At 66.0% G+C, this 26,207-nt stretch overlaps 4 protein-coding genes across 10 annotated transcripts; 3 read left to right on the top strand and 1 right to left on the bottom strand.

Moving 5' to 3' along the window:
• Positions 1-956: 956 nt before the first annotated feature.
• MAFG (MAF bZIP transcription factor G) lies at positions 957-9,796 on the top strand. 5 transcript variants are annotated; one of them, XM_055332554.1, is made up of 4 exons: positions 1,184-1,223; positions 3,970-5,067; positions 5,155-5,217; positions 5,311-9,796. In XM_055332554.1, exons 3-4 carry the CDS (start codon positions 5,182-5,184, stop codon positions 5,761-5,763), a joined length of 489 nt encoding a protein of 162 aa, XP_055188529.1. In that variant the 5' UTR covers positions 1,184-1,223; positions 3,970-5,067; positions 5,155-5,181; the 3' UTR covers positions 5,764-9,796. The 5 variants fall into 5 exon arrangements, with proteins under 5 accessions (XP_055188514.1, XP_055188529.1, XP_055188538.1 ...); XM_055332539.1 differs by lacking the exon at positions 3,970-5,067 and having other exon boundaries at positions 957-1,223; XM_055332563.1 differs by lacking the exons at positions 1,184-1,223; positions 3,970-5,067 and adding an exon at positions 1,530-1,753.
• Positions 9,797-9,942: 146 nt separating this feature from the next.
• SIRT7 (sirtuin 7) lies at positions 9,943-16,585 on the top strand. Of its 3 annotated transcripts, none has more exons than XR_008665637.1 (10): positions 9,943-10,409; positions 10,493-10,630; positions 10,710-10,814; positions 13,049-13,119; positions 13,228-13,300; positions 13,997-14,407; positions 14,565-14,645; positions 14,813-14,919; positions 15,360-15,445; positions 16,055-16,194. XR_008665637.1 is itself a non-coding variant. In XM_055334748.1 (10 exons), the coding sequence occupies exons 1-10, from the start codon at positions 10,254-10,256 to the stop codon at positions 16,251-16,253; spliced, it is 1,266 nt and encodes a 421-aa protein (XP_055190723.1). In that variant the 5' UTR covers positions 10,215-10,253; the 3' UTR covers positions 16,254-16,585. The 3 variants fall into 3 exon arrangements, 2 of the variants coding, with proteins under 2 accessions (XP_055190720.1, XP_055190723.1); XM_055334748.1 differs by lacking the exon at positions 15,360-15,445 and having other exon boundaries at positions 10,215-10,409; positions 13,997-14,095; positions 14,171-14,407; positions 16,055-16,585; XM_055334745.1 differs by lacking the exon at positions 15,360-15,445 and having other exon boundaries at positions 9,945-10,409; positions 16,055-16,585.
• Positions 16,586-17,025: 440 nt separating this feature from the next.
• On the top strand, positions 17,026-23,373 carry PCYT2 (phosphate cytidylyltransferase 2, ethanolamine). Its single transcript, XM_055337202.1, has 13 exons — positions 17,026-17,177; positions 18,763-18,851; positions 19,300-19,461; positions 19,612-19,678; positions 20,239-20,323; positions 20,502-20,546; positions 21,192-21,330; positions 21,524-21,606; positions 21,851-21,928; positions 22,128-22,193; positions 22,273-22,338; positions 22,558-22,646; positions 22,732-23,373. Exons 1-13 carry the CDS (start codon positions 17,089-17,091, stop codon positions 22,841-22,843), a joined length of 1,170 nt encoding a protein of 389 aa, XP_055193177.1. The 5' UTR covers positions 17,026-17,088; the 3' UTR covers positions 22,844-23,373.
• Positions 23,374-24,975: 1,602 nt separating this feature from the next.
• On the bottom strand, positions 24,976-25,609 carry NPB (neuropeptide B). Its single transcript, XM_055315713.1, has 2 exons — positions 25,376-25,609; positions 24,976-25,104 (listed from the first exon to the last, which is right to left on the bottom strand). The coding sequence occupies exons 1-2, from the start codon at positions 25,607-25,609 to the stop codon at positions 24,976-24,978; spliced, it is 363 nt and encodes a 120-aa protein (XP_055171688.1).
• Between the last annotated feature and the right edge of the window lie 598 nt (positions 25,610-26,207).

The following is a 26,207-nucleotide window of genomic DNA, read 5'->3' as shown; positions in this document are numbered from 1 at the left end:
CGTGGCCTGCCAGGGTCCTGCTGTGTGGAGACTCTACGTCCCCGCCAGGTGTGACCTGGAGAACTGAGCTGGTGGTGGCGGTGGGGAGGCTGGTGGAGCTGGAGGCCACAGGACTGCATTTCCGTCCTCAAGGGCAGGCCTCCGTGGTTGCTAGTATATGGAGGTGGCTGTAAGAGTCATGGCCCAGGGACACCTGGCTGGCGCAGTCCGTAGGACGTGCCATCTTGAGGTTGTGCGTTCGAGCCCCATCTTGGGTGGAAGGAGTCCTTACAAGTAAAATCCTCAAATAAAAAGAAATTAAGAGTCACAGCCCAGAAGTCTTAGGGCCCCGGAGTCTCTAAGCCTGCGTACAAGGTCGCACCGGGGCCTTAGCACTTTGGGACAGACAACCACAGGGAAACCTCCTCCTGGAGGGGGGGTCCTGCGGGTGCCCTCGCGCCCTGGCTTCGGGGACCTCTGGCGGTGGCACTGAATTCCCATCAGAACCCCGCCGCCGGCCTCTCGCTGCGCCTGCGCCAGCTCACCTGGGTGCCCCGGGCCTGCCCGGCCAGGTGAGCCGCCCTGCCCGGCTCTACGCCCGAGAAGGGAAGTGCAGAGGCGACGGCATCCCCCCGACGTCCCTTCTACCCCGGGGGCCTGTTTCCCTGGGAGCCGAGCAGCCCCGAGAGGCCCCTGGAGGGCGGGGGCGGACGCGGCCTCGCGCGCCCGGAGCCCCGACTGCCCCGACGGCGCGGGAAGGGTCTCGCCGGCGGAGCGGGCCGCGGCGCGGGCGCCTCCAGGGCTGGGCGCAGGGCAGCCCGCGGCGCGGACGCTGGACGGCGCTGCGGGGCCCCTGCGAGCCGGGGGAGGGGGAGGGGGGCGGCGGCGGCGGCGGCGGCGGCGGCGGGGGGAGCGCGGGGCAGGGCGAGGCCCCGGGCGCGGCTCCCCGCGCAGGCGCAGTGCCGCCGCGCCGCCGCTCCGGCCCCTTTAAGCCGCGGCCGGCCCGTCGCCGCTTCATGAATGGAGCCCACGTGACCAAACATCATGTGACGTCTGTGGAGCGGCGGCGGCGGCGGCGGCGGCGGCGGCGGATCCCGAGCCTGGTCCGGCCCGGCCTTCCCAGCGCGCTCGGCCCGGCCCGCGCAGGCGGCGAGCCCCCCCCCCGGGCCCGGAGCCCCCGCGCGGCCCCGACCCCCGCCCGCCGGCCGCCCGGCCTCGGCCCGCCCGGGCCCGCAGTGTGCTGGGTGAGTGCGGCGGCGGCGGCGGCGGCGGCGGCGGGCGGCGGGGGTCGGGCCCGGGCGGGGGCGGGCGGGCGGCGGCTCCCCGGGCGGCGGCGGCGGGCGGGCCGCGCGCTCCCCGCTGCTCGTTTGCCCGCGCGCTCCCGGCGGCCCGTGCCTCGGTTTCCCCGCGGGTCGGAGCGGCCGCGGGCCCTGGCGCCCGGGGTGCCGGGGGTGGGCCGCGGGGGCCGGAGGAGGGCGGGGCGGGGCGGCCGCGGGGCCCGCTCGGCGGAGCCCCGGCGCCGCGGTGGGAGGGGCGCCGTGTGGCGGGAGGAAAGGGTGGGGTCGAGCGGGGCGCCCGCGGCTCCGCGGAAGAGCCCGGGGCCCGGCTGCTGATTCATCAGGTGTCCGTGCCCGCCGGCCCGGGCGCTCGGGTCCCCGGCGGGCCGCGGGGGCGCGGCACGTGGCGGGCCCGGGAAGACCCTGCCCGCGCCGGCTTCGCTCCGTCCCACGCGTGCCAGAGCCCAGAGGGAGACTTGCTGAGTCATCAGCATGAGGTCACTCGATGCTCGTTCTAATGGGGGGGGCCGGGCCAGGGGCCTGGGGTCCGAAAGGCCGGGGGATGCGAGCGGGAGGGGCAGCGGGGCGGGGGCCGGGCCGGGCCGGGCCGGGCCCGGGGCAGCGGCTCACGTCTGGGCTGCTGGGCGAGCTGAAGGCTGGGCGAGGACGAGGTGCAGGGGCCTGCGCGCAGGTGTCGCGTCCCCGCGGAGCGTGAAGCCCCCGCCCGCCAGCCCGGCCGCGCTCGCCTCCGGCGCCCGGTCCCCAACCGGCGTCTGGGACACTTCCCCAAACTGGGAAATAGTTCTGAGTGAGAGGAGGGGAGGAGCTTAGGGGGGCCGTGCTTGCCAGGCTGGGAAGCTGGCTTTCCCTGTGACTGGTCTAGTGGGCTGGGCTGGGCAGCCCCTGGGCGGGGAAGGGAGGGATGCACCCTGGCCGGAGGGAGTCAGTGGCAGAAACAGGGGTGCCTGGATTCTCCAGTCCCGGAGGGCAGTGGACAGGGCAGGGGCGAGCAGGTGCAGCTCTACCAGGAAACTCCAATGAGACGGGGTGGCAGGACTTTGGCATCCGGGGAGTGAGGTGCTGGTGAGCAGGCCCTGCCCCTTTGGCAGACTGGCCTTGGGGTTTGGGTCCAAGCCCTGCAGGTGGCGGCGGCTGTGAGGCGGAGGGCACCTGGACCTTGGGGCACAGCCAGTGGGCTGGTGTGGGAGGCACGCGGAAGGCGCTCCGCTCCCCATCACCCCAGAGCTGTCCCCCTCAAGGCTGGGCTCTGCGCTGTGTGGGTGTTAGTGAAGACTGTGGCCCCTGTGGGTGTCGGGACGGGGCTGGGGGCAGCCTGAGGGTGGTGTGGCCTGGCCTCCAGACCTTCCCTGACTGTGGGTGGCTCCTGGCCTCCAGGGGCGGGGGTGTCTTGTCTTGACCAGAGCTGCCTATTCTTGCCTAGGGGTTCAGGGCTAGGTCAGGCGGCCTTGTGGTCCGTCTTCAGGGATCCCCCCCCCCCACGCGCACTCACGGACACACGCACACTTAGCCTTGGGCTCATCGATGCCAGACGTTTGACACCTCAGCTGATCTTTCCGCGCAGTGTTACACCTGAGGAATGCAGATTCCCGAAGGGCTGCCTCTCTAAGTCTTCTCCTTTATTCTTCGTGGAAATTGAGTCGTTGGGTGTTCCCAGAATGGCTTCCAGCGGCTGGGGGATCTCGGAGGAGGTGGTGAAGGCCAGGCTAGGTTGGGGCCACTAGAATTTGGGGCCAGGGCAGGAGCAGGGGCTGGCTGTGTTGCTCTTGCCACCTGTCCACATCCTGGTTTGGGCCCAGGTAAGGGGTGGCGCTGTCTGAACCCGTCTTTCCCTTCCCAGCTGGCTGTCAGCCTGAGGAGGTGGCCCAGCGTGCCCTGGGGATTCCAGGCTGTTGGGACCGCCCGAGCCCTCTTCACGAGGTGGCTCAGCCTCTGGGGAAGGGGAGCGGGGAAGGATGATGGAGCCTGTGGGACGGGGAAAAGTGGAAGCTTCTCCTTAATCCAGCCTCCCGGGTACCCTCCCTCTGGCTTCTAGGGGGTACCCTGAGTTGTCTCTAACAGTCCCTCCCCAAAGGCTATCGCTGTCACACCTGTGTGTGTCCCAGGTGGGCAGAGGCCGGGTCAGGAGCCTGAAGCAGGGGCTTTGCGGAGACCCGCCCCTCCCCCACCGCACGCAGACACACGCTGCACCTTTGATTGGGAGGCGAGTGGCTGCACTTGTGCTGAGTTCAGGCCTTCTGCAGAGGGTGAAATCTGTCGAGGAGGCACTTTTCAGCTCCCAGCCGCCACGCTCGGCACTTCTCTGCGTGATCTCTTCAGGAAGTCACCGTTGTGCTCAGCATTCGGGGGTGGAGGGAGGATGGCTGGCGGGAAAAGCTGGTGCCCGGGCTGTTCCTTTGGGCTGACAACGGTTAGACCCAGGGGAGTGTCCCTGTACCCTGACTCAGACTCGAGGCTGGGGGAGCCCCCGGGGTGGGTCTGGGGCCCTGGGGATCTTCTGGCCTCCAGCTGGTGCCTTCTCCATCCTCTGCTCTGGAACAGCCATGGGACCAGCCTCAGGGTCTGCCTCAGAGCCCTGGGGAACCTGGCTGTGGTGAGGCACGTCCCGGGACTAGGACGGGGCTAGGTGAGGTGGCCGCTGTACCCCGAAGCCGCTTTGCACTTCACCTCCCCCACCTGTGCTGTATCTCCCCAGTGAGGGTGAGAAAGCCCCCAGCCCAGGGCTACCTGCAGAGCTTGTGACCTCCTGCAGCAGGGAGACCACGGTCCTTCTTTTCCTCCAGCCACTTACCTTTCTGCACCGAACCTGGCAAGTAGGGGTTTGAGAGGGAAGTGTCCTTGTCTAAGGGTTTGGTGGGGGGCTGGCTGGGCCAGAATTGCAGGATTAGGTGCACAGAAATGTCCTTGGCAGGGCTTGAGAAAGCATTGAGGGCCGGGTATGGGAAGGGCAACTGAATGGCTGCGAGGGGGCCCTTTGGTCTGCACCCCCCAGCCCTTTTGTTGTTGTTCCCTGAGCTGTGGGCATTGACCCCTAGTGGGGGGGGAGCTGGAGGAGGCTGAGCGGGTCCCCCGGTTGGGTGGCTAACCGGGCACTGTTAGGAAATAGCAGGGATGGGGTGGGGCAGGGGCGCAAGATGCCGCAATCCAAAGCCACAGGAAGGTTGCTCCACCAGGCAGCGGAGGTGGGCTGAGCCCGGCCTCTGCTGGGGTGCCTGCCACCTGGGGGCGGGGTGGGGGGCTCCCACCAATGCTGAGGACGGTCGAGCTCTTCAAAGTGAAAAGTCTGACTCGCCTGCATCCTCGTCTTGGCCCCGAAGCCTTCACGGAACCCCCCCCACCCAGGACCCCCATACCAGGGCAGCTAAGGGGAGGGGGCTGTCGGAGGTAGGGCCCTGGAGTGCACAGGTGCGGGGGCACTGGCCCCAGCAGCGCTCTGCCCAGGCTGCGGTCCCCCGGGGCTGTGCTGGCTGGCAGCCCTGGGGAGCGCCAGGCCAGGCTGGTGAGGGAGCGGGAGCGATGTGCTGAGTCAGCGTGACTCGCCAGGAACAGCCGTGCTCTGGGGCGCACACTGGGGTTATTTTTAAAGCTCCCGGCTTCCTTCTAGGCTGGCCCCTCCTGCATCCCTTCCATCTCTTCCCGAGGCCCTTTTCTAGTCTCTGCCTCTCTAACAGCTGTGCGTTCAGTTTCCCTCCCCTGATCCGGCCCACTGGGTTCCTGGGCACAAGGTGCACAGGGAGCAGCCTAGCCAGAGGGTGGCAGGTGGTCCTCTGGGCCAGGTATCGGGAATGGTCAGGTGAGAGGCGAGGCTGGGGGCTCTGCGGCCTGGGGAGGGAGAGGGGAGTGGGCTGTGGGGTCCTGACCTCTGCTCCCTGTCCCGCAGAGTGCCTGCTTGCCGTGCCCCCGGGTTATGACGACCCCCAATAAAGGAAACAAAGCCCTGAAGGTGAGCGGACAGAGGGGGTGGCGTCTGGAGCCGGGGAGCACAGGGGTGGGCGTCCCCCCTCCGCCCCCAGCTCACGCCCTGTCGCGCCCCCAGGTGAAGCGGGAGCCGGGAGAGAATGGCACCAGCCTGACCGACGAGGAGCTGGTGACCATGTCGGTGCGGGAGCTCAACCAGCACCTGCGAGGCCTGTCCAAGGAGGAGATCATCCAGCTGAAGCAGCGCCGGCGCACGCTCAAGAACCGCGGCTACGCTGCCAGCTGCCGCGTCAAGCGCGTGACGCAGAAGGAGGAGCTGGAGAAGCAGAAGGCGGAGCTGCAGCAGGAGGTGGAGAAGCTGGCCTCGGAGAACGCCAGCATGAAGCTGGAGCTCGACGCGCTGCGCTCCAAGTACGAGGCCCTGCAGAACTTCGCCAGGACCGTGGCCCGCAGCCCCGTGGCGCCGGCCCGGGGCCCCCTCGCCGCCGGCCTGGGGCCCCTCGTCCCCGGCAAGGTGGCCGCCACCAGCGTCATCACGATAGTAAAGTCCAAGACGGACGCCCGGTCGTAGGGACGCGCGCTTGCCCGGGCGGGTCTGCGAGGGGCCACTAGGCGCATGGCGAGTTTGGCAGCCCTGTCCCTTCTTTCTCCTCTCCTTTCCTCCTCTCCCGCCTCCTCCCTCCCCTGCAAAGCACAACCTGCACCCCGGGGGCGCCGGGCTGAGCCCCTCTGATCTCGTCGTTGTCATCGTGTGTTTTGTACGTTGGGATTGGTCGGTTCGGCGGTGGCGTGGGGTCACCCCAGTCCCCTTTGTACCAAGGCCGTGCAGGCTTGGAGTCCAGGGCTGGCCCCGTGGGAACAGAGGAACACCGGACGCGCACTCTGGGGCTTGCGAGTTTGAGCAGGGAGGGCTCCAGGGCAGGGGGCCGCTGGCCACTCCTGGTGGCCCACAGCCCTGACCGCTGCCGGCTGGCAGGGGGCTGTGGTTCACTCTCAGTGCGGCCAACGGGCATAGATGGCCTCTGCTCCTACGAGTAGGGCATCCTCGAGGGCCCTGCATGGGCGGGCCACCAGCCTGGGCGCCACGGGCGCTGGGAGGGACAGGGCGTTCTGTGGCTGTGGGCCAGGGGCCACGGCGCTCGAGCCTGACGCATTGCACTGAACAAGACCAAATCACTGGTTGTGAGCATACGTGAAGGGTGTGTCCCGTGTCCTGCGATGGGTCCCGTGTCACTGTTTACATGAGCTATTTGTGTGGTTACATAGCCCTTTATTTAAAAGAGAGGAGTTCCTTTTACGAAGTTATTAAATTATATGTTTAAAAGCTAAAGAAAAAAGAGCTGCAGAGTATTTATAAAACTGTCTTTTTAAAAAAAAAAAAACAAGCAAGAACATTTGACCGTATATATGGACACGGAAGGAAAGTATAATAGAAACTTTGCTAGTTTAACAAAAGAAAAAAAAACAAAAAAAATCCCTTTCTTGTAAACTTATGGACAAGTCTTTGTGGCTGTTGGAGTTTAGTTTTTATATACACAGAGTTATCAGACGTTATTTATAAAACTTAGTTTTAAAAAAGACAAAAAAAAAAAAAAAAAAAAAGCCAAGCCGTGAGCGACCACAAGGCGCGTGCTGGCGCCCTCTTTGCTATCTCTTTTGCAATTGTACCGAAAGTGACTTACTCCCTTGCCCTTCCTGCTTCCGTCTCTTGCCGGTGCCGTGCCGTGCCGTCGTGCTGTCGTCTGAGCCTGGTGAGGTCTTGTGCAGCGTCCCGTGCTGGTGCTTCTGGTGACCTTTGACCTGTGGGTGTCACTTCTTGTGTCTGTTATTCCCGTGTCTGTTTTTTGGATTTGGTTGTGTTTTTGCTTCTGCTGGCTTGCTGGGCCTGCACTGGGTGCTGGGCAGCTCCTGCTCCGGCAGGGCCCGGGGATCTGCCCGCCAGCCCGGCCCCCTCTGCCTCGGTGCCTGACCCAGGACCCCAGAGGATCAGATACGGGGCTCTGCCGCTCTCACCTCTGCACAGCCTTGGCTTCGCATGTCTCTGGAAGGCTTGGGCTGAACCAGTGGCCGGGTGGGTGAGACCAGGGGCCATCCCAGAGCGCCCCCCGGACCCACCGCTTCCGTGCCCACCGCCTCTGGCCATGGGTGACAGACTAGCAGGGACCAAGGAGTCACTAGGTGCCCCCAGGTGTCTTCCTTCTGGCCTCTCGTCAACACGCGTGGGTTCTGGCCGTCGAGCGCAGCCTTGTTCCTGCAGGCGTCACGTGGGCCCCATCCGGGGAACCCTATGGCCCATGTGGGAGTGTCGAGGCCTGCTGCCCACCTATCCTAGCCGTGCTTCCATGCTGTGAAGGGATGCTTCCCGGGAAACCAGGTGGTTTGGGGCTTGTCTGGGGTGGCCCCTCTCCCTGCCTGCGGGCCGGAGTGAGGGGGGTCTCCACCAGTGTCAGACAAGGGCTACAGTCTCCGGGGCCAGGTCCTGTCCCTCACCTCGCCCTGAACGTGCTCCGGCTCTTGGCTGTGGGCCACTTTTTGCCTCCCTTTGGGATCTGTGTCTTCCAGGGATGCGCTGCTCAGCTTGTGGAGGTGCATCTCTCCGGGGCTGAGCCCACCTCCTCATGGCCCCTCGGCAGAGGCAGCTAGTCTTCCAGCCCTGGCTCGGGAAGCTCCTCCTAGGCCTGTGACGGGAGCTGCCTGCGGTGCCTGTCCTCAAGAGGCTACTGCCCGGTCTCTGGCCACATGGGTCTCGGCTTCTCCTGGAGGTCGCTGGGCAGCTTCTCTGGGGGCTTGAGCCCCTATAAAGCACAGAGGTGTGGGCTGGTGAAAAGAATCTCACTGCAGCCTGGTGGGGCATGACTTTGTGGGCAGCAGGGTTTCCCTCCCCGGGTGTGACCCGGGTGCCGTGGGATAGGAGCAGGGCCATGCTGTCCGATTCTATCTTCTCTTGGCCCTAGATGCTCCCCGGTCCCGGTTGGACTCGGGTCGGCCTGCCGTGGAGATTCTGACCGTTGACTCTCAATACTTAGTGGCTTCCTGCCCCTCCCTGCTGTGTGGCTTTGTCTACCTAGGGTCCAGATGAAAGTTGTCGATGTTGGTTGTAGCGGCACTGATTTGGAATCCCATCCTAAGAGTCCCTGAAGAGAGGGAGAAGCCCGTGCCCTCCATATCCGCTTCTGGTCCCCACTTTGGTCCTGGCTAGGAGGCAGTCATGCATCTGCCAGGCTGGAGACTTGGAGAGCAGAGGAAGGAGACAGGCTTGGAAGGTGAGAGGCGGGCTGTGGGGGTGGGCACCGGGAGAAGACCAATTGCAGATCGGATTTAGGTAATAGAAGAAGCTTCTAGAGTTAGTGAGGCCATGCTTCCTTTCATGGTTTTTGGATTTGGAGCAGCTGTTCCTTGGGTCTGGGGGAACATCCCGTTCCCGTCAAGCCCGCCCGGCGGGGCCACTCCGCACTCTGCCCCTTCCCTCCCATCACCTTGGTTTCTTGACAGGTACAGCCTGTGTCCACATGTGACTGCTTTGGTGTCTTTCTGATTCTTGTTAATTTAGTTTTCCTACTGTGACGGTGTCGTGTTCTTTTTCCCGACTTTTCTGACACAGCGAATCGAGGGCTTTGGCAGAGGCCAAGTCTCCCAAACTTGCCCGCTAAGTAAACCATGATGTGCACCTTCCTTCCCATCTTGCCCTCACTCCTCCCTTATCCCAACACGGACACTCAGATTTCAGAGGAGAGCCTGGTGGGAACAGGTCAGCTCCTGCCCTGAGTATGACCCCAGGGAGACCTCCCCGTGGCCCTGGCTTGCTGCTCTGGGTGGCACTGCTGTTTGTCCAGGTGAGGAGGTGTGGCTGCTCAGCCGTGTGGTGCTCTGGTTTCTGCCGGATGCCAGGTCTCCCCTGGAGGCTTTTCTGCTCTTGCTCCAGGTCTTTGTGCACACCGCTGATGGTCAACAGCAGCCTCTGTGGTCAGCGCGTGAGCCCACGGCTCTGATCGGCTGCGGCCTGCTTTGGGACAGGTGGTCAAGCCCCCTCCTGTCCCTGTCGCCTCCCCTCTCTGAGGTGGCCAGTTGGCTCAAGCTCCCATCCACCGCTGGGCAGCCCAAGCCACAGCCTGCAGCGCCGTTTCCGCTCTGGGATCTTGTAAGTTGCTGTTTTAGGCTGTGGTTTGGTGAAAGGAACCAACACGGTAACGATCCGCCCCCCCCCCAGAAGCCACTGAATAACTCTTTCTGGCGCGTTTTTGCCTTCCTGTTGGCCGTCTAGTTTTGGAGCAGGCCGGGAGACGTGGAGGGCACAGGAGGCAGGGCTGCGGCCTGTCCTCCTGCAGGCCCGTGTGTTTTGAGCGTGTGCTGTCCCCGTGGGCCGGTCACCGGGTCTCCGCCCCGCGCTGGCGCAGCAGCCTTGGTGCGCGGTGCCTGGGCAGCCCGAGCAGGAGGGGAGCGTGCCCGGGGAGCTCCGAGGGGCCGGCCCTGCCTCCCTCCCCCGCACCCCGCACCCCGCACCCCGCAGCTCCCTGAAGCCTTTAACCAAACGGGGGTGGGTGGCGCCGCCGTGCAGCCCGGTGCCCGGCTGAGGGGCTGGGTGCGGGGAGTCGCCGAGGGCTGGAAGCAGGGGCGGGGGTCCGGGGGCTGCGGGGCTGCCGGGGCTGCGGGGGCTGCCGGGGCTGCCGGGGCTGCCGGGGCTGCGGGGCTGCGGGGGCTGCCGGGGCTGCGGGGGCTGCCGGGGCTGCCGGGGCTGCGGGGGCTGCCGGGGCTGCGGGGCTGCCGGGGCTGCCGGGGCTGCGGGGGCTGCCGGGCCGCTGAAGATCCCGGCGCGGAGGGGCCTCCCTGGGCCTCGGCGCAGCGCCCCGCCTGCCCTGTGCAGTATTTATTGCTAAATTATTGTCCAGGGGGGGCGGCACTGGGCCGGGCCCGGGTATTTATTGCTGTACATAGTGTATGTTTGTGATATATAAGGTTTTCTTTATTTTGTATATGACCAATAAACACCTTTTAAAGAGACCGTCAGGTGCCTCCTTTGCGCGCGGCGCGGGCGGGGCCGGAAGGGCGGGGCGCCTGGCGCGCATGCGCGGGGCGCGGCCTGCCGGGAGGCGGAAGCGGAAGCGGAAGCGCGGGCCTCCGGGAGCGATGGCAGCCGGGGGTCCCAGCCGCTCGGAGCGCAAGGCGGCGGAGCGGGTCCGGAGGCTGCGGGAGGAGCAGCAGCGGGAGCGCCTCCGCCAGGTACGCCGCCGCCGCCGCCGCCGCCGCCGCCCGCCCCGCGCCCCCGGCCCGCGCCGCCCTCACCGCCCGCCCCGCGCCCGCAGGTGTCGCGCATCCTGAGGAAGGCGGCGGCCGAGCGCAGCGCCGAGGAGGGCCGGCTCCTGGCGGAGAGCGAGGACCTGGTGACCGAGCTGCAGGGCCGGAGCAGGCGGCGCGAGGGCCTGAAGCGGCGGCAGGAGGAGGCGAGTCCGCGGCGCGCCCGGGGCCGGCGGGGCGGGGCGGGGCGGGGCGGGCTTACGGCCGGCCTCGGCGTCTCGGCAGGTGTGCGACGACCCGGAGGAGCTGCGCAGGAAGGTCCGCGAGCTGGCCGGCGCCGTCCGCAACGCCAAGTACCTGGTGGTCTACACCGGCGCGGGGATCAGCACGGTGAGGCGGCCCTGCCCGGGGTCCGGCCGCCCGCGCGGGGCGGGGCGGGGCGGGGCGGGGCGCGGCGCCGCGCCCCCTGCCGGGTGACGGGCCCCAGGACCGGGCAGAGCCCTCTGCGCGCCGGCCCTGACCCGCAGGAAACGCGCCTTGGCGCAGAGCAGCTCTGCTGTGCGGTCTCCAAGCCGTTGCTTGGTCTGTTTTTAAAAGCGATTTCTAGGGATCCGTGGGTGGCGCAGCGGTTTGGCGCCTGCCTTTGGCCCAGGGCGCGATCCTGGAGACCCGGGATCGAATCCCACGTCGGGCTCCCGGTGCATGGAGCCTGCTTCTCCCTCTGCCTGTGTCTCTGCGCCTCTCTCTCTCTCTGTGACTATCATAAAATAAATAAAAATTTAAAAAATAATAAAAAATAAAAGCGATTTCTACACCCAGTGTGGGGCTGGGACGCAGGACTCCGATCTAGAGCTTCACGCTCTTCCGACTGACGCCGCCAGGCACCCCGCTGTTTTCTCTCCTTGTCATTTTTTAAAGTCTTACTTATGTATTTGAGACAATGCGCACAGGGCAGAGGGAGAGAGAGACTCTCGGAGGACAGACACCCCCCCCCCCCCAGGGCAGGGCCCCACCACCCGGAGATCAGGACCTGTGGGGCCACCAAGCGCCCCCTCCCCATGTGGTTTCCCAGAGAGGCTTGAAATGATTCCACTTCAAACTTCACTGGGGAGATAAGCATTTTTCAACGTATGCAGTTTTCGCGATGCCGTTTAGACACAAGAAAGGAAGGAGGCGTAAGAGGGACGTGAAACCTCAGTGCCTGCGGGCAGCTCCTCACCTAAAGTCAAGGCGGCTCATCACTAGCCCAAGGTTAGGTGGGCAGAGTTAAGCCCAGAACTTGTCTCCAGGTTCCCCATTCACCCCGTTTTCTACGTGTTGAAAGTCACTAGGAAGCAAGGCAGGACGAATGAGAGTACACCAGGGGAAGGAGAGAAATGCGTGGGGTTTGGGCAGGTTTTATTGGGGAGCTGTCTCGGGCCACGGAACACGGGTAGCTTTGAGAGTGTCATCGTCTACTTAGTGGGTGCGTGTTGAGCGTGACGCAGTGTAGGCCCAGCGGAGGGGAGCCTGAGGATTTCCAGCCTCAAGATGCCCGCGGGCGATGAGAATATGGCGCGTAAGCAGACAGCTAAGGCACAGCTGGCTGTGCTAGGTTGCTAGAGTGGAAACGCAGACAGCCACCTCCCCATCTCACCCCCTCGTGGCTTCAGCAGCGAAATCCATCCGGTTGGCTTTCTGTGCGAGACAGCATTGAAGCCAGGCCTTGAAGGTTGAGTAAGGTTTTATGGGCAAGGGTGAGAGCAAGAGCCTCCAAAACAAGAATGGGTAAGGAGCACTGAGCACCCTGACTTGCAGACCCTGGAGCCCTGGTAGTGGGGTCTCCTGCCTCCAGTGACGTGTGCGCTCCTGTCATTTGTGGGGGTGCCGCACGGGGTTACGGACAGCCGTGTGCTGCTCTGTAGTTGAGCATTACTGATTGAGGTTTCTCTTCAGTGTCATTCAGAACCACGCTCTTCAGGACGGGCATTTTTCCAAGCTTCAGCTGCAGGAGGGAGACAGGGCTCCCCAGAAGGCAGGTCACTCACAGCCTGGGGAACACAGGAGTCCTTGATCCTGGGCTACTGTCTTCTCTCATGATGGCTTTGTTTCACTGGATCGAGAACTAGAGAAGTTCAGTGGTGCTTATCTTGTGTAGAGAAGTTGGCTATCTTTGTGAAGGGAAGACAGCAAACACTATCAGGATACAAGAATTGGGACAGTTGAGTGCTCTGGCCTGCAGTTTCGCTATTTGCTAAACCTTCCCGGAGCACTGGCCGGGCCCTGGGGACCCACAGATGAGCCTGGCCAGTCCTCTACCTCGGTTTAGAGGACGGGTGTGGCTACATAGCCTGGGCTATTCCCAGTGCTGGAGAGGTTCCCAGAGTCGGCAGGATCCTTGAGACCTGGAGGGATGAGCTAGACCAGGTGGGAGCAGGGGTGTGGGCAGAGGGAAGGAGCCCCTCTGTCTGGGTGCAGGCAGGTTGTGGTAGGAAGTGCTGAGCCTCTGGAATGGATAGAGCCTAGTGCGAGGACAAGCCTGGAACACCACGTGAAGAGGAACGTTTGCTTTTCACTCTTGCAAATTGTGCCAGTTCCTACAGTGATGCATTGTCACTGGGTTTATGTTCTTTGTGGACGTGCAGGCAGCCTCCATCCCAGATTACCGGGGCCCCAATGGTGTGTGGACGCTGCTCCAGAAAGGGAGGAGCATCAGGTAAGCGGCCTAGCGCAGCCCTCACACAGCCTTCGCACACGGTCCAGCCAAGCCAGCGTGGGCCTGACCTCACAGCTTCCCACCCCTGTGCTCCCTTCTACCCGGCAGTGCCGCTGACCTGAGTGAGGCTGAGCCGACCCTCACCCACATGAGCATCGCCCGCTTACATGAGCAAAAGCTGGTAAGAACCCGAGGTGGCTAGCTGGGTCCCCAGTACAGGACCTGGAGGGCCACCTCTGTGCCCGAGCAGCAACTGCGTCATAGCTTGTCAGCCCTTGGACGCTGAGATGAGTGCCTACCGCGGGTTTGAGACTCCGGGTTCGAATCTCTCTCTCGTGAATCATCCTGTATAGGACCGATCTCAGGCCCAGAGCTGCTGGTGGCTCTTTTCCCCTGTGTTTCTATCACATTGTCCCCACAGACCTCAGAAGGCACCCACATACAGGGGAAGCTCGCGGGCAACCTCTGGAGACCCTCTGCTGAGCACTTTGAACCATGTGGGGAAGGGTCAATCCTTCTGGTCCTTCAGCTACCGCTACCTGAAATGTAATGAGCTGAGCCCTTTCTAGCTGAGAGCAAGCATCTGCCCTCTTAGCTCGCCAAGTGCTTCAGAGCTGGTGGGGTGGGGTGGGGGGTGCCGGGGGGGGCGGTGCCGGGGCCTTTCCCACCCAGGACCCTTCTGAGTCAAGCTAGGACCGGCTGCCATTCCGGTTTTGCCTTTGAAGCTTCATGCAGGACTGGAGTTCCCCCTGATTTGGGAGCTCTGGGTAGGGTTACGGATGGTGTCCTGGCTGAACGCAGCCCCACATTACCAGCGCACGCGCGCGCGCGCACACACACACACGACCCCTGCTGACCTGCCCCATCTCCCCTTCAGGTGCAGCATGTGGTGTCTCAGAACTGCGATGGGCTCCACCTGCGGAGCGGGCTGCCTCGGACGGCCATCTCGGAGCTCCACGGGAACATGTACATTGAGGTGAGCAGCCCCTCTGGGATTTCGGGGGCCGGTGCAGGCCGGCGGCTCCTGCCCACGGCGCCCTCTCCTTCTCAGGTCTGTACAGCCTGCACACCCAACAGGGAGTACGTGAGGGTGTTTGATGTCACTGAGCGCACCGCCCTTCACCGGCACCAGACAGGCCGGGCCTGCCACAAGTGTGGGGGCCAGCTCCGGGACACCATTGTGCACTTTGGGGAGAGGGGGACGCTGGGGCAGCCTCTGAACTGGGAGGCAGCCACTCAAGCTGCCAGCAAAGCAGACACAATCCTATGTTTAGGTTCCAGCTTAAAGGTACGTGAACAGCGCCATGGAGGAGGGAGTGGACGGGACAGAAGGGGAGGGAGCCTGCTTGCCAGCCCCTAGCTGCATCAGTGTCGGACCCTAGCTTCCTGTGGCTTCGTTTGCTCTTGTGCATGGGCTCTTTCTGTCTGTCCGTCCATTCCTGCAGGTTCTGAAGAAATACCCTCGCCTCTGGTGCATGACCAAGCCCCCCAGCCGGAGGCCCAAGCTCTACATTGTGAACTTGCAGGTAAGTTGCACACCAAGATACACCTCCTTAGATCTGGACCTTAGAGCAGGAGAACCAGAGAGTTCCTGGGGCGTTCGTGTCCCGAACTTACGGGCCACAGAGGTCTGGCTGAGAAAGGGCCATTGCGAAGAATTGAGATGTCCTCACTCACCTCCCCCTGTCCCTAGTGGACCCCGAAGGATGACTGGGCTGCCCTGAAGCTACATGGGAAATGTGATGACGTCATGCAGCTCCTCATGGATGAGCTGGGCCTGGAGATCCCCCCCTATAGCAGGTGAGGGGGGCACGGGGGCATCCGCCCCTTCCCTGCCCCTGTGTGGATGGGCCGTGTCTGTCTTTACTCGTGAACCTGAGCATAGAGAATGCTCTGAGATGTTGCAGGTGGCGTCTGAGGTGTGACTGCAGCTTGGTGGCCTCTGCAGGGAGTGGCTGAGGCATCAGCGAAGGCTGATGTGACTCCCTGTGGGGAGAGGGAATGTGCCAGTGTGTGCCTGGAGCCCCCCCTTCTACCTTAGACAGCCTGGACGGGAAGGTGCCTCGAAGGGACGTGGTCTCGGCAATTCCAGTCAAACAGATTCTTGGTGTACCTGGTTTGGGGAGCTGGCATACTTTGGGGAAACTTAAACTGTACCTTAATACAGAATTTGTGATAATTTAGACATGGTGTATGTATTGAGTAAAAAGTTTACACTTTCTTTCTCTGTGAATTTTCAGGGTCTTATAGGGGAAATCAATAACTTCTTTTAATCAAAGGGTTCAAGAATTAAGGATCCCTTCACCTTCTGGGCCTGGCAATTCTTGTATGTTATGTTTGTGGTGTTCTGTAATGTGGGCCTATTGTGTACCGTACTTTTTTTTTTTTTTACATTAACTTAGCTCATTTTCTTTATCAGTGCTTATCTGTATCTTAAGTTTATAATATGTGGTTCTGCATCTCAGACACATGATCTCTTCATGGTGTAGTTTATAAGCCACACCTCCCTAGTCAGCTGGCCTCCCCACCCCCCAGCCCCCCACCATCAGGTCTTGCAGTCTGGGAAGAGGGAGAGGGTCTGGTCCACCTGCCCCTGGCCATACAAGTGAAAGGTGGGACCCAGAGCTGCTAGTGATCCGTCCCTCTCGGGGCTACTCCTGCCCCACCCTGGGTGTGCACGGCCTGCTCCATCGCCAGCACGGACACAGTTCTGCGGAGGCTGAGCTAGTGTGAGCGCTGACCTTTGAGTTCCTGGGGAGCTTCCCCCTCTTGGCGCTGTTCTGTAGCTCAGGAACAGTGGAGCTGCCGCTAAGCCAAGCCTGGCCACAGTTAAGACCGGGAGGGGAGCAGGGCGACCTCAGTCAGCTTTCCCGCCCTGGGGCAGGTTGTGCCGAGGCCCCCAGGCACGCCTGACCCAGCTTTCCCTTTCCGGTAGGTGGCAGGACCCCATCTTCGCCCTGGCCACTCCCCTGCGTGCGGGTGAAGAAGGTAGCCACAGTCGGAAGTCGCTGTGCAGAAGCCGAGAGGACCCTCCGCCTGGGGACCGGGGTGCGGCCCTGAGCTCGGCCCCGGTGCTAGGTGGCTGGTTTGGCAGGGGCTGCGCCAAACGCACAAAGCGGAGGAAGATCACGTAACCTGGGGCTGTGGACAGGAACACTTGGCACTTTGCGGGCGGCAGAAGTCTTCCTCAGGGGCCGGCCCCGGGGTGACGACGCGCTTAGCCCTGGATCCCAGCGGGAGCCCCCTGCACTGCTGTGGCCGCCTCCGGCCTGGGCCTCCGGAGGACTGGGCCTCCGGAGGACGCCTCACCCGTCCTTGGCGGCGGCCATGCCTTCCTGCGAGGACAGAACTCGGGTTATTTCGCGGCCGGCCGGGGGGAGCACGCGGCTGCCTTACCTGGTCCGCCGGGCTAGTCTCAGGGGCCTCAACCCTTTCTACTGCTTCTTACTAAAACGTGGTAACTTTACAGCAACCTTTTCTGTGCTGGGTGTGCGGCGGCGGCGGCGGCGGGGGCGGCGGGGTTCTGAGCCTGGGCTCTCAGCAGGCCTTTTTATTGTTATTAAACGTCTCTGCACTGTCTCGCGCGTGTCCTCGAATGACTGCCCCGCTGGCACCGGCACCGGGCCGGGGGCGGGCGCCCGGATGGGGCTCCTCGGGGAGGTGGGCGGGCGGCGCCCCGCGTGGCCCTGCCCCGCCCCCTCGGCCAGGTGCGCGTGCGCTATTGGCCGCGCGCGCTGGGGGGCGGGGTCTGCGGGGGCCGGGGCGGGGCGCGGCCCCGGCGGCTCGCGCCATTGGCGGCGGCTGGGGGCGGGGCCGCGGGGCGGGGCGGCGCTCGCCATTGGCCGCGCGCGGCGGGTGAGGCCCGCGTGACGGCGCGTGCGCCGGGCTGGGCGGGGCGTGCGCGGGGCTGGCGGGCGGCGGCCGCTGGGAGTCGCGGAGCCGGCCGGGCCGCGCCGGTGCTGCGGGGCCATGATCCGGAACGGGCATGGGGCGGCGGGCGGTGCGGAGCCGCCGGGCCCCGGGGGCAGGCGCGCCGTGCGGGTGTGGTGCGACGGCTGGTGAGCGCGGCGGCGGCGGCGGCGGCGGCGGGCGGGCCGGGGGGCGGGCGGGGGCCGCGGGGCCCGCTGCGCCGCCGGCCGAGAGGCGCCCGCGGACCGGCCCCTCCTGGGGACGCGGGCGCCCCGGCCGGTGGCGGCGCGAGTTCCGTGTGTCCGGCCCCGACGAGCCGGAGCGCTCCAGCCCGGGACACCGGGCGCCCAGAGCGACTTCCCCGCGGTCTCGCCGTCGGTCCCCAGCCTGCCCGTCGCCAGGGCAGCACACGTGTGCCCGCGACCCCGGTGAAGCCCCCGCGACCCGGGTCCCGCCCAGGGGGCCACACTGCCCACCCGTTCTCTCCCGGCGAGCCGGAGACCTGGGGTTGTTCCCAGAGAAGTTTGGGGCCGTCAGCAGACGGGAGGAGGACTGCCGGCCGACGGCTGTCACCTGTGATGCTCCCTCGGGCCTTTACCTGGCGAATCCCGGCAGGAACAGCCCCTGCCTGGCCAGTTTACAGAGCCGGACCTTGGCGGCCCTGCCCGAGTCACCTTGGGGAGAGGGAGCACGGCTTCCCTCGGTGGACTCTGACCTTGGCCGGGGTCCGGCTGGGCCCCTGCCCCAGCAGGCCACCCACGGCCACAAGGCCCCTGTGGCTAGGACACGCTGCAGTCCGAGCTGCGCACCCCCGGCCCGCCTGTCCAGGGAGCTCAGGGGCCAGCGGGGCTGCTGGATTTGGACTTAGCTCCCCTCTCCCCCCAGGGCCAGAGCAATGTGACCCACAGGCCTGTGTGCGGGGACTGAGTGGGCCATGGTGGGAATAACAGGTGTCCGGGGACTGCAGCAGCTCGTGCACCAGGTGGCCCGGGTCTCCTGGAGAAGCAGGGAGCGTCTCCTACTCAGGAGACAGCTGGTTTGGGGCCAACTTGGGGTCCTCCCCAGCCCACCCAGGGAGCAAGTGGGCCTGCACCTGAGAAGCCACTCCTTCATCAGGCCCAGGTTTAAGGATAAAAGCCCCAGAACAAGGTGGCAGGGAGGTGGTTGTCAGCCCCAGAGAGCAAAGCCTCGCTGAGTTTCTGGAGGCTGTGGGGGAGCGCGCAGGATTTCCAAAGCTACCAACTGCCTTTGCTCATTTGTTGGACTTTGTTTTGTGTTGGCCCCAAAGACCGTCCACCTGTCTCAGGGTAGTACAGAGTCCAGCCCACCCCTAAGTTAACATCAGTTTACAGCTTGCAGGGACTGCCCCCCCCCCCATGGTTTGCAGTGGGGGAGAGGAGAGGCTGAGGGCAGAGGGCAGAGCTCCATGGCCCGGACGGGGAGCCAAGGCTGTTCCGTGTGCTCACCAGCCCCGGGGACTGGCAGGCCTTGTCCCTGGGCACAGCCCAGCCCGTCGCGCTCACTGAATCTGGCCCAGGGCCAGTGGTGGGGAGAGTGGAGTGCCCACCTCCCTTCTGAAAGCCCCAGCTCAGCCTGAGGAGCCATTCCCAGGGGCAGCTTCCCAGAGGGCTCCCTAAGGAAGCCCCGGAGGAGCCAGGCCGCCCCGCCCACACCCAGCCTCAGCTGCTCAGTCGCCCCCTCAGCACAGGGACTCACCATCCGTCCTTTCCACAGCTATGACATGGTGCATTACGGCCACTCAAACCAGCTGCGCCAGGCGCGGGCCATGGGTGACTACCTCATCGTGGGCGTGCACACCGACGGTGAGCTGGGGCTGCTGCCTTTGACTAACCCTAAGGGGCCCCGCAAGGGTTTAGACCACGCTTATGGCCATCCCTCCCAAGAGCCCAGCGCGGCAGGTGCACCCGCCGGGGGCTCTCCATCTCACGGCTCAGGCTGAACAGTGCAGCCGAGGGGTCAAGCTTCTGGCCCTGCCGTCCACTCCCCTTCCCCCAACAACCTGGGTCCCAGGGTCTTCGAGAATGGAGCGCCCGGCTGTCAGAGGACTTTGCCTGGAGCTCCAGTTGGGTGAGGGAACCGTGCGGTTATCCAGCAAGCACGTCCTGAGCACCTGGACTGGCCCATAGAGAACAGGGTGGAGGCCACCTGGGTGCGTTTCTGCCCCCGGGGGCTGAGGGCCCAGGGAGAGAGACAGCTGCGTGCCGGGGGCTCCCACGCCTACCTCGTCCTTGCTTTCTTCCCTGGCTCTAGAGGAGATCTCCAAGCACAAGGGGCCCCCGGTGTTCACTCAGGAGGAGAGGTACAAGATGGTGCGGGCCATCAAATGGGTGGACGAGGTGGTGCCGGCGGCTCCCTACGTTACCACGCTGGAGACCCTGGACAAGTACAGCTGCGACTTCTGTGTCCATGGCAGTGAGTGGGTGGGCCTGTGGGCGGGCCGGAGGGGCCACCAGGGTGCTGGGGCCTCGTCACGCTGGGTCCTTGCCCTGAAAGAGTCCCTGCCCCCGGGGGCCTGGGATGAGGCTCACGGGTGCTCATTCTCACACGTGTGTTGCTCCTCAGATGACATCACTCTGACCGTAGACGGCCGGGACACCTACGAGGAAGTGAAGGCGGCTGGGAGGTACAGGTGAGCCCCCGCGAGGGCCCCACCTTGTCAAGGAGTGGGGCTCGAAGCGCCCCCCGGGCTCTTTCTGCCTGCTTCCTGGCCGGGACTGGCACCAGGTGGGGGTGCTGCCCAGGGGGCTGCGCGTGTGGTACATCCAGGTGGCTGTCGAGCGGGGAGAAGGACGGTGTGACCAGGAGCGTGTGTCATCTTGTTGAGGAACTCAGCCACTGTGGCCAGCGGCTCCTCCAGGGACAGCGCAGCCTGGAGTTCCCTTGGCAGAGGGCGCGTTGCAGGGCAAGGCCGGACCTGCAGTCCATGCGCGCCGTGGGACTGGTGGTGCCCACCCCCCCACCCCCCGACTGGCCAGCCCCCCAACGCTGCACACTGAGCTGTGGCCGTGCACTCCCTCCATTGTAATGGGCCCTTCAGCTGGTAAAGCGCAGTGTTCCCCACGCTCCTGGGCCCGGTTTTCTGTCCGGCCCGGAGCCGGCGGTGTGCACACAGAGGCGGCCCCGGGGGGAGCTGGCCGCGGGCTCGGGAGCACGTCTGGGTGCGAGCCCTGAGCCCACGTCTGTCCGCAGAGAGTGTAGGCGCACCCAGGGCGTGTCCACCACGGACCTCGTTGGCCGCATGTTGCTGGTGACCAAGGCCCATCACAGTGGTCAGGTGAGCCTGGGGGGGAACGGGGCAGGATCCCCGAGGTCCCAGGGCTAAGGACACTGCTGGGAGGAAGGGAGGGAGCACCTGATCTGCCCGGTGCTTACTCCTCTGCGGGCTCCAGGACGAGGAGTTTCGGGGTCTGGGGGTTGACCATGTCCTCCGTGTCCCCCACCCTTCCATTCAGGAGATATCCTCTGAGTACCGGGAATACGCGGACAGCTTTGGCAAGGTGAGTGCGGCCCCCACTAGCCAGGCCGGTACCTGATGCCCCCAGGCCGCCTCCGGGAGAAGGCTGGCCGGGACCCTCACCCTCCTCGACTCCCCGGCTCCTGGGCACTGACTGAGTGCTGGCTGCCAGGCTTGGCAAGCTAGCGGGTCAGGTGGCCCCTGGAGAAGGAGCAGGGACTGGCTCTAGTCGGGCCGACTGGTCCTCTCTCCCTTTGTAGCCCTCTCACCCGACACCCACCCGGGAGACGCTTTCCTCGGGAGGCTCCTCCCAGGTGACCAGAAGGTGGCCTCAGGGTGCTGGGTCCCCACGACCGCAGTGTCCACAGGTGGGCCGGTCCAGGCGCAGTGGTGTTGGCTGCAGTACCCACTGTGGCCACAGGGCGAAGCCACACGTCCCACTGGTCACGGGGCCCTGGCCCAGCCTGGCCCTGGCGTGTTCCTGCCAGAGGCGCCTGCCTGTGAGCTCTGCGGGCAGGTATGGGGGCGATGGGGGTCTGCAGTTCTCGTGTATCAGCCCGTAGCCGCTCCCAGAGCCGACAGGCAGGCGCAGGCAGCCCTAGGCCCAGAGGAGGGGCTCTGGGGTGGGAAGCGGCCAAGGACGTGCCTGACCAGCGTCTTGGCTGACCAGAGGCCTCTTGGCTTTCAGTGCCCTGGGGGACGGAACCCCTGGACGGGGGTGTCCCAGTTTCTGCAGACATCTCAGAAGATCATCCAGTTTGCTTCTGGGAAGGAACCCCAGCCAGGGGAGACGGTCATCTACGTGGCCGGCGCCTTTGACCTGTTCCGTATCCTCCGAGACCGTGTGGGAGGGTTGCCCTGCCTGGCCCCCTGTGCACCCCGGGGTCAGGGGACCCAGAGCGGCCTCGCCGACTCTTCGAGGCCCCCGGGTGGGGCGGAGCTCGAGGGGCCCTGCCAGAGGCCCTGGTCCTGCAGGCAGCCACTCCCTGTCCTGTTACTTGCTTCTTAACCTGGACACAGACATCGGCCACGTGGACTTTCTGGAGAAGGTGCACGGCCTGGCAGAGAGGCCCTACGTCATCGCCGGCCTGCACTTTGACCAGGTCTCGGATGGAGCGTGGGGGCCCTTGAGGGCTCCTGGGGTTGAGGTTGGGCACAGGTGGCCCACAGGGTGAGGCCTTGGGTGCTGATGGAAAAGGAGACAACCCGGGGCCACTTCCTGGGGACCAGGGCTTACCCCCCCGCAGGCACCCATGAGGAGCACCCGTGAGGGGCTGTTGGGGGCGATGACAGCTCCGCCCCCACTGCCCGGGGCTGTGCGCTGACCCGAGCTCGCTCTGGCCCTAGGAGGTCAACCACTACAAGGGGAAGAACTACCCCATCATGAACCTGCATGAGCGGACACTAAGCGTGCTGGCGTGCCGGGTGAGTGCGGGCCGTGCTGGGGTGCGGCAGTGAGGCCCCTGGTGCACGGGCCCGGGACACCAGGGGCCTTGGGCTTCTGGCCAGCACCCGCACCATGCTGCGCCTTCCCCCAGTCCTGGCTTCCTTAGCCGAGAGCGCCGCCCCCCCTCCCCCCGACCTGGCAGGGTCCCGTTAACAGCTTGTGCTCCTGTCCTCGTAGTACGTGTCAGAGGTGGTGATCGGGGCCCCCTACGCTGTCACGGCAGAGCTCCTGGACCACTTCAAGGTAAGGCTCCTGGTGGGCCAGGTCCCCCTGAGGGCCTCTGAGTGCAGGGCGCCAGGGCCCTGACCCACTCCCTTCGCAGGTGGACCTGGTCTGTCATGGGAAGACGGAAATCGTGCCTGACAAGGACGGCTCAGACCCCTACCAGGTGGGCACGAGGGTCCCTGGGCTCATGGGACCTGTGTGGGAGCCAGGCTAGGGGCTCGGTGCCCAGCTGACGCCCCCCCGGTTCAAGGAGGCGGCGGGGGTCTGCGCGTCCATGTCCTGGGCATCCGGGGGGTGACAGCCCTCCAGGCCCGGGGCTGGGCAGTCTCCTCGGGGCCCGGGGGACGGCCCTCACCCTCTCCCCGCCACCCTCCCCTTCCAGGAGCCCAAGAGAAGGGGCATCTTCTGTCAGATTGACAGCGGCAGTGACCTTACCACAGACCTCATCGTGCAGCGCATCATCAAGAACAGGTGAGGGTGGGGGGCGGGGCCTGGGGTGGCGCCCGCAGCCCCCACGGCCCCAGGCCTGGGCACCCCTAACACGGCCCGCCCCCAGGCTGGAGTATGAGGCCCGCAACCAGAAGAAAGAGGCCAAGGAGCTGGCCTTCCTGGAGTCCAGGAGGCAGCAGGAGGCGCAGCCTGAGACAGGGAGCGACTGTGACCTGTGAGCACAGGACCTCCCATGCCCGGCCCGCCCTGCTACCCAGCCTGCAGGCCTCAGTTTCCACGGTTCTTAACTGCGGCGCTCCCCCCTCGCTGCCCGGTTCCGAGGTTTCCGAGGGGCAGGCGCTGCCCCCACCCCCTGCCGGGTGGTCTTCCCACCCAGCACACAGAGGGGCACCCAGCACAGCGGGGCACAGGACAAGCAGGGGGTCCCTTTGGCCTGGGGGCACCGCCCCGTGCGCCAGAGAAGGCCTGGCTCCCACTCCTCCCCCAGCCCCTGCAGACCCAGGACGCCCAACTGCCCAGCACTTTCTGCCCTCCCAGCCTCCCTGGCAGCCAGCTTCAGGGGAGCGGAGACCTGGAGGGGACACCCATTGCCCCTTCAGGTCACAGACCATGCCGCCTTCGCATGGGCACGTCTCCTGGGCCCTGGCCCGCTCCCCCACTTCCTGGGCCTGGCTGGTCTCCCCACAGACTGTTCTCTCAACTTTGTCCAGTTGGCTGGCGTACAACCAAATAAACCTGATGGGAGGTGTTCTGTGTCCGGCTCTTGGCCCCGCTCCCCACCGTCCACGCATGGGGAGGTGGCGGAGGGGTGTGGGCGGCCTGGCAGCAAGGAGTCCCTGGGTCCCGGAGACCCCATCCCAGGGAGCCCGTCCCCGAGACCCTGTCCCGAGGCCGAGGGAGCCACTCCTCGTGGCTCTGCAGAGCCCACACCTCCAGGGAGGACCGGGCTCCAGCTCCCTGACTGGACCCAGAGAATCTTAGGGCCCACTGGGAGCAGCCCGGCGGCTGCAGGGTGCTGACCCTGGTCACCTCGTAGTTTAGGGCGGGGGGAGCAGCAGTAGTTCAGTCGTGTTCAGAGGTGGGGACGGTGGGGGTGTTTTCAGCCCCCGCCAAGGGCATCTGCCCCTCAGCAGCTGGTCCGGGTGAGGCCGCACCCTGCAGCCTGGCCCACGGAGTGCAGGGCTGGGTGGGATCCTTTCCCTCTAAGACACGGCCTGTCCTTTTCTTCCCGTTGATGTAACTAGAACCCCGTGCAGGACACAGAAGGGAAGTAACCGTGGAAGTTCACGTCCCCACCCTCGGCTGGGCAGCCACCCCCAGCTTTCCTTTCCTCCTTCCCCAAGTTAGGGTAGAAAGTCGTGAGAGGCATGGGGCCCCCAGCCTCGGGGGCGCGGTGGTGTCCGGCTTCCCCACACTTGAGGCTCCTGGTCCCCTGGGCTTCAGGGTCCCCTGAGCGCAGGGACAAGGAGGGACTAGCCTGCCCTGCATGGGTCCGGACGGGGCAGGACGGGAGCAGTCAGCCCTACACCTGCCCAGAATCCCCCCCTTGTCGCCCTCAGCTAGGGGCAGGCAGCGGGGAGCCCTGTGGGACGAACGGAGGAGGCCCAGGGCCTGGCAAGCCCGTGTCCCTGGAGACACATGCGCTGGGGCGGAGCAGGGCTGTGGGGCCCCCATAGCCTCTGAGTGCAGGGCCCTGCACGCCCACGGGGTGGGGGACGCCCCAGCACAGTGCCCACCTCGTTTCAGCCAGTCTCCCCGGAGGCCCCGGTCCGTGCCCAGAAGGGACCTCAGGGTCGGGCTCAGCGGGCTGGGTGCTCGGATGAACAGATTCCCCCCAACAAAGTAGGTGATTAGCCTGGAGGAGGGCTGAGTGCGGGCGCTGGGCCTGCGAGGGGCGGGGCGGCCTTGTCTGGCCTCCTGGGGCGCCGTGGGGTCCGCAGGCTGCTCCCCCCCCCCCGCGGCCACTGCCCCGTGCTTACTACTTCTAGGTGTTTCAGGGGCTGCCCCTCCAGTAACGAACGACCTTGTCCCGAAGAGATCCAGGAAGCAGGGCGGGGCCGCCTGGGGTGGGGGCGGGGCGTGGGGGCGGGCGTGGGGACTGGGCAGCACGGCCCTGCGGGGGGCGCCTGCGTGGGCGCCGCGGAGGCCCGAGCTGGGCACCTTCTCTGCCCCAGGGTTTGGGGTGCCTCTGCCTGCCTGGGGGGGCTGGGACACCCGCTGGGGACCCGCAGTGTCTGGCGGCGGAGTCGGGGTCCCCAGGCACCGCCCGCCCCCACTCGGAGTCCAGCTGCGCTTCTCATTTATTCACGTGGCGGTTACCGCGGGGGGCGGGGGCGGGGGCGGGGGGGGCTCAGGCGCTGCGGCAGTCGGCGGCGCGGAGCGACAGGAACACGTCCGCCCGGCACTGGAAGGTGGCGCGGCCGTCGGGGAGCCGCTCGCAGCTCCGCAGGTGCGGGGACACGTCCTGGACACACGCGGCCTGGGGGCGGGAGGAGGCTGAGGGGGCGCCCGGGCCTGACCCGCCCCGACCGCGCCCCGACCCCGCCCTGACCCGGACCCCGCCCCGACTCCGACCCGCCCCCCGACCCCGCCCTGACCCGGACCCTGACCCCGCCCCGCCCCCGCCCCGACCGCGCCGCGACCCCGCCCGGACCCCGCCCTGACCCGGACCCCGCCCCGACCCCGCCTTGACCCCGCCCCCGCCCTGCCCCGGACCCCGACCCCGCCCCGACCCCCCACCCCCCACTCACGAGGCTCCGCGGGCGGCGGGGCTCGGCGGCGGCCCGGCCCGGGGGTCCCGCGCTCCCGGGGGGCTCGGAGCGGCGCGCGTGCGGGGACCTGCGGAAGCCGGCCAGCAGCCCCGCGGCGCGGCCCACGGAGTAGGAGCTGGGCCCGGCCGCCGGCTTGTACCACGCGAGGCCGGGCGGCGCCAGCAGCAGGCACAGCGCCAGGGCGGCGGCCACCAGGGGGACGCTCGGGGCCATGGGGACGCGGGCGCGGGGCGGCGGGCTCGGCGGCGGCCGCCTTATATCTGCCGCGGGCGCGGGCGCGGGGGCGGGCGCGCAGCGCCGTCGGGCCCCCTCCCGCCCAGGGAGCCCGCTGGGTGGGGGGGCCCCGCCGCGCCCCATAGGGCCTCACTGCCCCCAGGCGGGGGAGACGGCAGTGCCGGGGGACACCGCTCGGGCCCTAAAGCGGGACCCCGGGCCCGAGCCCGAGTGGAGGCGACACGGCTGTCGCGTGCGCCCGGGGCCTTGCTCTGCTGCACACGCAGGGCTGCTCCTGGGGGTCCTTTGGGAAGAGGTGGGCAGCAAGGCCAGGCCTGAGCTCGGGAGAGCAGGCGGAGGGACAGCTGCCAGGCCCCCCAGCCCCCCACTCCCTGCCCTCGGGCGGGGGAGCCTCAGGCCTTCTCGTGCGAGCACCTGTGGCCCCCAGGAGGGATCAGCCCGTCCGGGACTCAAACCACAGCAACTGGGAAAGCAGAGCTCCAGAGCCGGAGCGGGGGCGGCTGGGGGGCAGCCAGGGGAGAGTGACGGCGAAGGCAGGTGCTCCGAGCCTCAGCGTCCGGGAGGAGGGGGGGCCGGC

Source organism: Nyctereutes procyonoides, unplaced genomic scaffold, assembly GCF_905146905.1.
Source record: "Nyctereutes procyonoides isolate TBG_1078 unplaced genomic scaffold, NYPRO_anot_genome, whole genome shotgun sequence".
Taxonomy (NCBI): Eukaryota; Metazoa; Chordata; class Mammalia; order Carnivora; family Canidae; genus Nyctereutes; species Nyctereutes procyonoides.
Note: the sequence above shows the minus strand (reverse complement) of the source record. Positions and strands in the feature narration are given on the sequence as shown.

Coding starts and splice junctions, on each gene's coding strand:
- MAFG (XM_055332539.1), top strand. CDS start 996: ATGAATGGAGCCCACGTGACCAAACATCATGTGACGTCTGTGGAGCGG. Junction 1,224..5,154: donor CCGGGCCCGCAGTGTGCTGG/GTGAGTGCGGCG, acceptor CCTGTCCCGCAG/AGTGCCTGCTTGCCGTGCCC. Junction 5,218..5,310: donor AAGGAAACAAAGCCCTGAAG/GTGAGCGGACAG, acceptor TCGCGCCCCCAG/GTGAAGCGGGAGCCGGGAGA.
- SIRT7 (XM_055334745.1), top strand. CDS start 10,128: ATGTTTGTGATATATAAGGTTTTCTTTATTTTGTATATGACCAATAAA. Junction 10,631..10,709: donor TGAAGCGGCGGCAGGAGGAG/GCGAGTCCGCGG, acceptor GCGTCTCGGCAG/GTGTGCGACGACCCGGAGGA. Junction 13,301..13,996: donor GCTTACATGAGCAAAAGCTG/GTAAGAACCCGA, acceptor TCTCCCCTTCAG/GTGCAGCATGTGGTGTCTCA.
- PCYT2 (XM_055337202.1), top strand. CDS start 17,089: ATGATCCGGAACGGGCATGGGGCGGCGGGCGGTGCGGAGCCGCCGGGC. Junction 18,852..19,299: donor CGTGGGCGTGCACACCGACG/GTGAGCTGGGGC, acceptor CCCTGGCTCTAG/AGGAGATCTCCAAGCACAAG. Junction 20,547..21,191: donor ACGCGGACAGCTTTGGCAAG/GTGAGTGCGGCC, acceptor CTTGGCTTTCAG/TGCCCTGGGGGACGGAACCC.
- NPB (XM_055315713.1), bottom strand. CDS start 25,609: ATGGCCCCGAGCGTCCCCCTGGTGGCCGCCGCCCTGGCGCTGTGCCTG. Junction 25,105..25,375: donor CCCGCCGCCCGCGGAGCCTC/GTGAGTGGGGGG, acceptor TCCCGCCCCCAG/GCCGCGTGTGTCCAGGACGT.